The sequence below is a fragment of the Porites lutea genome, chromosome 12 (assembly GCF_958299795.1).
Source record: "Porites lutea chromosome 12, jaPorLute2.1, whole genome shotgun sequence".
Lineage (NCBI taxonomy): Eukaryota > Metazoa > Cnidaria > Anthozoa > Scleractinia > Poritidae > Porites > Porites lutea.
In genome coordinates this window covers 6,574,818-6,584,825 of record NC_133212.1, presented here as the reverse complement: position 1 = coordinate 6,584,825, position 10,008 = coordinate 6,574,818, and the positions used below count along the sequence as shown (strand labels likewise).

The following is a 10,008-nucleotide window of genomic DNA, read 5'->3' as shown; positions in this document are numbered from 1 at the left end:
ATAATATCCCTTGTAACACTTTGCTTTGTTGTAACTTCCTTAACTTATCTTCAAGTTTATCGAAGCATTCGTCACCATCAACAGCAAATTCAAGCCAGCTTGACTTCGACGCGTTCCCCAAGAGGGCCATTTATAAACATGGCAAAGTACAAAAAATCAGTCTTTACAATTCTCCTTATCTTGGCTTCGTTCTATTTGAGTTATTTTCCGTTCATTGTCAACGTTTTTCTACTCTTGCTGTTCGGGCAATCGCCGAGATTGATTGCTGCTTATAAAGTGTCGGTTGTATTGGTGTTCGCATTGTCCGCGATCACCCCAATCCTTTATTGTTGGAGAATCAGACAAATTCGCGAAGGAGTGAGGCAGTTACTGTATAAACTGCTCTGTAAGGACTAAAAAAAATGACTGCACATCATGATTTAACACTAACGTGAAACGTAATGAAGAATAATTTGAAATGATCTAAGGCCGGAGCTCTTTATATCGTCCTCCCTCCACCAATTATTGGAGAACAGGAAAATCAGTGCAAACGGAGTGGAAAATTCGCGTGAACACTGCAAAGAAACGAGAATTGAACCGGAAATTTGAAACCTTAGGGAGCTTAAGCAACGACGACGGCGACGGCGACGGCAACGAGAACAGCAAAAAAGGAATAGGTTAGATTAGCACAACAATAATTTTGCACGTGCATGCATCACGCTTTTTTGTACATTTTTTGCCGTTGTTTCTCGAATCCAGCGTGAAACTTCCCAGTTTCACGTTTTATGAAGGACGTGAACACAGGACAACTATTTTCTGTTTCTTTTTCTAAACTTAAATACAGTTCTTCAAAATCAACTCCAAAAAAATTTGCCAACATTTGACAAATTGAATGAAATGGAATAAGAGGAATGAAGTTTGAAAAAGCGCGAATTCCCGTTTTTAAGTGACGTTTCGCTGCCGTTGTTTTCGTGGTTGCTAAAACTCTCTTTTATCTTGAAGAGTCAATCTTCATCTCTAAAGCTGAGGGACATACAGCCCCATTCCCGTTTCTCATTTCTTTTGTGTCGGAAGAAGCTAAGTCAAGAGGAGAGAACTTGGACACATGCTTGAGTATTGCTGGTTTGCACGTGACGTCACGGCGACCATACTGGTGATCAAGAACAAAAGCAAATCTCTCCTTTGGGGACTAAACTCCAACATGGCCGCCCTGTCACGTGGTTGCTTAGAGCGACTCGAAATTGGCCTGGACTCGAGCCACACTCTCTCGAGGATCCCCTTTCAGAAACGTGTAAATTCCAGAATGTAGTTTTTCCGCGCGTGTTAACACGATGGAGTAATCTTCCTCCGTGGCGAGTTGAAGATCCTGGCGTAACTGACGTCTAGCAGCGTGATCCATTGGTACTGTGCCAAATGACCTACCACGAAAACAAAGAGAAAACAGATACACTCTATTGGGGTACGATTGACCAGGTTTGACTGTAAGTGGTAAAGATGTGAACTAGGATTGAAAAGTTGAGAAAACAATTCAATAGCACTAAAGAAGAAGAATAAATCATAAAGTTTATCCTGCGGGGGAAGGGGTAGGGTGGCATTGTGGTCGAATTTTATTTATCTGCAGTGTAACGTATTTGAGCTTCCATGTTGCTATAATGTGGCATTTTTCCCAAAACAATACTACGATAACTGCGTTTGTTCTCTGCTAGCAAACATTGGTGGAATTTACTGACTAACCCTATGTATCAGCAGTCTGTATTTTAAAACAAGTTAGATGTGCGCATCAACAGGGAGTTTAGGCAAAGTCGTTTTTGAGCGACGTACGTTAACCAGAAGTGTGGCCTTTTTAAGCCTAACTAAAAGGCGTTGGCGCTACCGAATGTGTATTTCTCAGTGTCTTTACCGTACAAGAATGAAGAGAAGAGTCGTGGATGAGAGGACAACAGACGTGCTCTCTTTACAATACATTTTTAACATGTGAACAGTAAGCTCGGACGTCAGCATACAAAGGAACCACTGGCAGCCGCTCTCAGTCCATTTATGATCTTACTGTACCCACCCAACCCATGATGTGATGTGTGAAGGTTGACCACAACACCGGGGTCTACGTCCCCTACTCTTTTCGAACAGTGGTGTGGGTTCTTTTACGTCCCACAAGAACCAGATAAGTGTAAGTGCTGTGAAACGGGACCTACGGTTTTTCGTCCTTATCCGAGAAGACTAGAGAGTCTAACCGTTTGCAGATGTCATCACAAAGGCAGCACTTTCTTCTCAGTTATTTAAAGACCCTGAGGCTGCCAGACCCTGAGTGTTGGTCCGGCCGGGGTTCGAACCCGTGACCTCCCGCTCAGCAGACCGGCGCTCTCCCAACTGAGCCAACCAGGCGGCGGTAAATTCAACTCAACTCAGTTGAATTTACAAGAGACGATTTTCCCGAAAAAATTAGGCAAAACTAATGCCCAAGAACGCAAAAAGTCCTCTTCCGGTTGGCGTGCGTCAATACTCTATTATGAGCGTTGCAAACAGGTAAACTTGGAAGGATTGTTAACGCTACAGAACTTAGGGTTACATTTCACATTGAAATCATATTCATTTAAATTCATTCTCTGAGTTGAATTTACATGTGCAGGTGCCACTGAACGTGTTGGGGGAAGGGGTTGGGTTCCAGTTAATTAGAGAACCTTTAGCAGACTTACAATTAAACTGCCCTGATATTATGGGGCATATTATACATACGTTTTAGCTTCCACGTATTTGATGAGTGCCAGAGCTTTTCTGTCAAGGAGACGCAGGAAATTATCGATGAATCCCTCGCGGACACCGCAAACGTAAGGAAGGAGATTGAGCTGTGAAGTGAACAGATATACAAAAGTAAGTATCAAACAGTGGATCAACTACTGAATAACTTAGGGCTTGTCATGATAGATATCATTCATGGTAGTATGGGTATCAAGGGTTTGGTGTATAATTAAAGCTTGTAGTATGCTACCACTAACTGTAAATCATTATGAACTGAAAGGCCAGCTAGGCTTAGCTTTGCTTCCAGCTTCATAGCTTGTCTGCCAAGCGCGTAAATGAGCCGATAGTAGAAAGGGGCGAAAAAGAGAGAGACAGAGAAATGGGCGTTTTTCTGGCTTTTCCACTCATTTCTACGTTGGCCAAACAAAACCTCCACCCTAGCAGGCTGCCAGATTTCAAGGGCTTTAAACGAGCAAGACCCTCGGTAATCATAAACAACAGCGTAGTCTTTTGGAAGGTCGATTACGAGAGAGAAGGAAAAAGAAATTGCACCATCATTGATTCATTTCTATTGCTTATAGCTATCCGGCATATAGACCATGCCTGGGTTGTTCAAACGTTGGATAAAGCTATCCATCGGACACGGCGCGAGGAGAGGGAGACAGGCGCGCCGTTCTTATTTGGTTCCTATTCTTGTGTAATTGTTACTTACATCATGCAAGAACGCTTGTACCAGCATACCAGCTTCTTCTGAGTTGTGAAATAAACCCCTTGAATAAAGAAAAATACACAGTTTCATTTACGCCAGTGAAAAGTGAAAACATCAGTTATGATCATCAGTATCAATAAACGAATGCTCGCTCTCGAAAAACTTGTTTCAGGGAAAACAGAATTGACTAGTCCAGAAGTTCGGGCTTTGGCGATTTCAAAGGTTTGACGGGATTCCCTCAGAGCCTTTTTTTCTCCTACTCGATTGACCAAGAAGAAGACAAATCGATGCTCAGGTCGCACGGTGTCAAGAAGAGATTTTTTTAAGTACTCACAGCGCAGGGAATACTGGAGCATCTTCCGCCTCCTCTAGCAGCAGCGCCAACTCAATGTCAATGAACTCTTTTCTTATGACCACATGTTGGTTAAAGGGGCAGGTCTGTTTGACTTCACCTGTATCCAGGTCAACCAGAGTGCTGGGAAGGCTACTGGTGATGATTCCTTTAACTGGAAGACTGAAAGGATCCTTGGTGCTCTAATGTACAAAGAGACATGATCCCATAATTTGAAGGTATTTATGAGGGAGGGTTCTTTAATGCTGTCGTCCCGACCCAAAGTTTCGCTAAATCCCTTAATCCGAGCCTGAGTATCAGGCGTTTCTGGGGGAAAGGGGGAGCAACCTTGCATAAAAACAGTCCCATGCAGTCTCACACCATCTTTCCTAAATATTCCACTTCTCGCCTTGTAAAAAGGCAGAATCTATTAGGAACCCGGATAATTCGTTCTTAAGCGATAAAACTGTTCACTCTTGAGGCCTACCGTGTCAAACGCCGTCGGCGCCGTCTTGTTTTATTTCCTGGGATTTCATTTAACATACAAGAATTAGAAACATGGGCAACAACTAGTTGCTAAAACGCCTCGCGTTTCAGAAATCTTTAGCTGGCAAAATGGTCCCGAACATAACACCAGCTTTAGTTTTCAACACTCAGAACTGTTTTAGTAAACTTTTAAAACGTCAAAAAAGTCAACAGCTTATTTTCTTTAGTTGCAAAATCGAGGCAACGTTTTCTCTTTCGCTGGGGTAATTTATCAGAGTGTAAACGCAAGCATGACGTCGATCACAACCTAGACTGAGCCCAACCAAAGCCATTTCGCCATGAGAAGCTCTGAAACGTCTAGTGTAACCGCAACTATTGATTGACAAAAAGAAGCTAGCTCTAGTAAGCACCTTAAGCAAGCCTTGAACAAACAGATCAGAATCGTACAAATCAGAGTCATTAGACAAAGTCTCTACGGCATAACGTGATCTTCGTCGCTCCTCAGAGGACAACAGTAATGCCAAGGTGTTGACCATCTGTAGCGCAACAAAAAAAAATACAAAAATACAATCAGAATCATTTTCTAGTAATACAATGCATATCAAACAAGGGAAGTTTGCCCCTTGTAAGATAATTGGGATTCTGGAATCTGGTAAACTTTTGCTTGAGTAATCCAGAATTCTGGGAATTCAACTCAGGAAGTTCCGAATCCCACTAACAATTGCAAACCAGAATCTAACTTCCACTGACAAGCGATCTGAAATCCAGTAAACAGAATTATCCGGAATCCACAGGGTGCACGTGGATGGAATCCAGAATCCAAGAATGTCTTCGATGTCTTGTTCTAATATGGGGCCCAGTTGTTCGAAGGCCGATTAGCGCTAACCTGAGGTTAGATTTTAATCCGGGTTCCTTTTCCTTTTATTCGAATTGAGGATTTTCTCAGATGATTTTGTCTATTCTTTTAGGATCATCCAATCATCATATTGTAGATACAAAGAATTTAACTAAATATGCTTTTTAAGCTTTCAAATCTGAATTCAAATTTCGCACTAACCCTGGGTTATCTTAACCTAGCTTTGAACAACTCAGCCCTCGTGAGTATTAATAATCATTCCTGATACTCTGGTATGAAAACTAACATGCTTTCCAGCTTAGCCAAAAATTCAATATGTTAAATGGGCATAAAAAGAGATTGCAGCCTACTAAGGGACATTCTCAAGGTTCTTGCCTTTTCAAAAATTGGCTTGCAAACATGTGATCAAATACATTTAGAAAAATTTATGAAAAAAGGGGTCATGAAGTTTTTCTATGTTACAATTGTAGAAATAAAGAAAGCCAGATGGTAACTTTTAAACTTAATTGAACATATTCAATTCGGTATTTACACCAAGTATGTGCCTAATGAAAAGACATAGATCATATACCATGTTGACTTTGTCCAGTGTTTTTCCCACAACTAGTGTACTTCCAAATGTCTGTAAATGCGACGTGATGACTCTGGAAAAGGAAAAAAATATAGAGGCATGAAACCAATAGGGGAAAAAATTCTTATTTGTCATTTCTGCTGTCATTTTGGATCCACACGGAGAAAGGCTCGTAGTTTCTGTTTTCCTTTTTATTTTCCTAGCACCCTTCCCTCCCTAGTCCCAAAATAAATCTGCCCTAGTCCAATTTTATGGAAAGAGAAAATATTGGTCCCATATTTTGCTACAACACAGGATCAATGATCTAGAAAGTCTACTCTCTTTGGCTAAACAAAATCATCTCTAGGAACTTTGGTGATGGATCCTGAGACCTTTGTGAGTGAGGGTTCAGTTTTGGGCTAAAATAGGGTGGACTACATGAGCCCTTCCCTTAGATTCACCTCTGATGCTAAAACCCATTTCATTGGAATTAAAGCACGCTAGTGACAAATGCTCCCAAAACTAAAACTAAAGCCCGCATTCATGTGAAGAAAGGTAGCATACAGCTGTATCATTAGGGTGACGTGACATTTACATTATGTTCACGGTTATGTCTATATAAAGGAAACTGTTTTAATGTGTTACATGTACCTCATTAAAAAGCGATCCTCAAGCTTGTTTGATTGTCCAGGACCAAAGGCTGTCTCACTTAACTACAAATAAAAATATTTTTGTTTGTCACCTTGAAGATGTGTGCATTCTACAGTATTGAAAAGTAATGTTGCTTTTCAAACAAGTTTGCCTTCAGTTTAATTCAAACTGATGACCCCCTTTCTCCTTGGAAGAGCCATTTTTAATCTGAACTACTAGGGGCCTTGCACACTCAGTTCTTCCTCCAGCCCCCTCAGACCCCCCCGTCCCCATTCTTTTTTCTTTTTTTCTTTTGGGAATCCGGTGGTCTACACTTTTATGGAGGACAAAGACATGACACAAAAATCACGAAAAAAAAAATTAAAACAACAACAACAACAAAAATAACAACATATTCCACAGCCTTTTCAACTGTCTTTTTTTGGAAATGAAAATAATAGTTATGAACCGTATTTAGTTCAATGAGTTTATACCCTTTTGATGTTATCAGCAAAAGTATGCAACATTATTACTTACCGGAATAGAATCAGGAACACCTACTGATTGAAGACTGGTTATTGTTTTGATAAAGCGAGGTAGATGGCTACCAAATGACAATACAGCAGATGTTAAGTCCTGAACAAGCAAATTAAGAGTCAGAGATTATTTTAAAACTTAATCATAACTATAACAAAATTGTCAAATCTGATTGGCTATCAACTACCCTGATTTCAGCCTTAATTGGACAGTTTAATAGGACAGTACGCGTCATGCCTAAGTAATTGGACAGTACGTGCCATCATGCGTGCACTAAATGGCTTTTTTTTTCACTGCTTGCAAAACAAAATTTCGAATTTCTTGTGTTTTGATTTAAAAAATAGCCTATTATATCACAAATTGTGATAGAGAACTTTGTGTCGTCCAATTCGGTCTGTAATCATACTCATTGGACTCCACTCAGTCCTGTTACCATTACTAACAGCAAATCTTCTGGATGATTAAAGTGTAATGTTCTGTTGTTAAAGCAAAAACCATATGTACATGTAGTCATTGAATTAAAATAACCATACACATGTTAAACACTGAATGCTGATACCTTGGCTTGCAAAACCCTGAGCTTAGCAATAAGAATTTTAACTCGCTCTTCAACCAATTCCACATATGGCAAGTAGCTTTTGAATTCTGAGAATGGAATTATGAGAGACAGGCCAGAAATATTGGTGCCAGACTTGTCACGTCCATAGAAAATGAAAGAATGGCAGACAATACTGTGATCTTTCAGCACAAATAACTTGGTGTCGATGAGGTTTTCAGGAGTATCTCGTAAAAGTTCACCATGGAGAGTCCGTCCCACTACATATCGTACACTTGCTTCCTGTGTAAATCAATCATAAGAAAAAAAATAATGTCTTAAAAGTTACAGAGATAAGATACAAGATACTTGGGATAATAATTATTTATTTTGAATGACTATAAAAACCTACAAGTGATGGATCAGTGCTCCAGTGCCTATGACTGAACTTGTAACTCCAACCCTGAGGTGGTCTAACATCCCACTAACCCCCCTACTTGCCTAACACTCCCATTAGCAGCCATCATGCTAAAGGTAGGGTTCAGGTACATGCCCTCTGTCAGTAGCGAGACCCTGAGGCCCTTAGTAGCATGATAAAATGGCGACAAATGACAAAAAGATGGGATAATACCGACAGGGAAATGGCCTACTCCTCAAAATGCAAAACGGCTGTGTGTGTAATTTAGACTAGGGATATACGTAACCCTCCAAATTGGGCCTCAGAAGTCTGAAAGCTATATTCTGACAGTCTCTAGATGTTATGATTTAGACAGTCAAAATTTTGTACCCAAAATTTCCAAATTTTTGTCTGCTTCTTGAACAATAAAATATCTTTATGCACATTCGTTAATATTAAAAATGTACCAGTAACTTCTAAGAAGGTTAAAGCACAGGGCAACCAGGCTCACACCTGGTGAGAAACCAGAATGTCAAAACTTGCCAAAATAGTATTCATAGGTCAGGGATCAGTGAGAAAACAACACAAAGGCAACTGAACTACATACATACATAGAAAACACAAATAAATACAGTCAAATGACTGTTAATGTGCATTTTCACCGTTTTATCGAACTCATGTTCATAAATCCCATACAAATCCTTATAATTTGGCCTAGAGGATTTTTATTGTGAGCCTGGACTGCCTGTAGTTAGAGAGATCATTTACCTGAAATTCGGCATCCCCGACTCCTCTCCATACATGCTGGAGTCTAGGTCCTAAAACGTTATCCCAGTAGCACAACACCACTGCGACAAAAGGACCACTCTCCGCAAGCTTAGACACATGATCTGATGTTAGGTTCGAGAACCGGAAGCCATCATCAGCCGGTGTCGTCCAAAAACTCACGTCATCTAAAACCTCCTTCTCTTTTGCCATTATGTGTTTATGAGCAATAAGCTGGCTATAACAGTTATCAAGTCATCGGCAAGCTTTGAGCAAGGATGCTGAGTGCAAACGCGTAAATCATGTCATAGACATTGTCAAAGACTGGCCGCCATTTTGTTCTGAAAGCAAATTCAGACCCAGATCTCCTCTGCATGCAGGTATGAGCAGCAGGGGAGGTTCACGGGTCGGACTGAGTGAGCCGACGTTCACACGGCAACGCGAATTTTAGACCGGCTTAAAAAATTGACCAGATACTCAAAACCGAACTGCTCTATATTTTCGCTCCGCGAACAGAGAACTGACAAACCAGGTTGAATTTAACTTTTTTTCAGTGGTTTTACCACGATAATCCTAGGCTCGATTTCCGCCGTCTCCCGGTTTGATCTTGATCCTCCCCGGGGGATGAGGGCGGGCTCATTTTCCCGAACAGCGGCTGATAATCAAGCCTACGATAATCCTTCCACACGCAAAACTGAAAAAAAATTGATTTTCTTACTTAAATTTGCTTATAACATTCATGATGTACGGCCAAAAAAATAAAACTGGTTGCATCAATCATTAACTTAAAATTTTGAGCTGGAAAACTAGCCAAAAGTGCAAATTATCCTGGCAGTCATTTTCAGAAACTAGAATGAAAGTTATGCTCGTATAAATTGCGAATTATGCCAAAAAATTTCAGCCATCGTTTATTTCCTTTTTTTTCCTCTGCTATGTTTCTGTGTTCCGTTTTTGTTTTTGTTTTATTTGTTTGTTTGTTTGTTTGTTTGTTTTCAAATTTATCTTCACCAACATCTTTTTAGGTAGGCACACGCGTAGTCGCTCTCAGGTAAAGCTATAGGGGCTCTGACAGGCCAGCGGCACATACCCAGCAAAAATTAATCCATGTATCCCCCCCTCTCCCCCGGGGAGAGACCTTTGCTAGCAGGGAACCATGTCTTTAACGCGTGAACTAATTTGGTACCCTGGGTGCCAGAGCCTTTTCATGCGCGGTTTTTTCTCGCGGCTCGCACGCGAGAAAAAACCTCTGCTACCCAGAGTACTAATTTGGCTGAAATTTGGCCAACGTACTTGTAGTCTGGTAACGACAAAAGTGCAAACCCACTTGACAAAAAATCTCAGACATACGATTTTGTAGTCAAACGTGTCAAAAAGCGAATGCGATCTTAATCGTTTTCTTCCGTTTGTCTTGGCCGGTCTGGACTATGTTAACAGACACATCTACTTTCGCAAAAAGCACCTCGTTTCCGAAATGAGTTAAGGTTTAAGATTTTTTAA

At 40.7% G+C, this 10,008-nt stretch overlaps 1 protein-coding gene across 1 annotated transcript; it reads right to left on the bottom strand.

The window, feature by feature from the left end:
* Positions 1-898: 898 nt before the first annotated feature.
* Positions 899-8,855, bottom strand: LOC140921494 (guanine nucleotide exchange factor C9orf72 homolog). Its single transcript, XM_073371497.1, has 10 exons — positions 8,515-8,855; positions 7,374-7,652; positions 6,815-6,913; positions 6,299-6,360; positions 5,669-5,741; positions 4,652-4,777; positions 3,759-3,958; positions 3,428-3,485; positions 2,713-2,822; positions 899-1,397 (listed from the first exon to the last, which is right to left on the bottom strand). The coding sequence occupies exons 1-10, from the start codon at positions 8,722-8,724 to the stop codon at positions 1,205-1,207; spliced, it is 1,410 nt and encodes a 469-aa protein (XP_073227598.1). The 5' UTR covers positions 8,725-8,855; the 3' UTR covers positions 899-1,204.
* Positions 8,856-10,008: the final 1,153 nt, after the last annotated feature.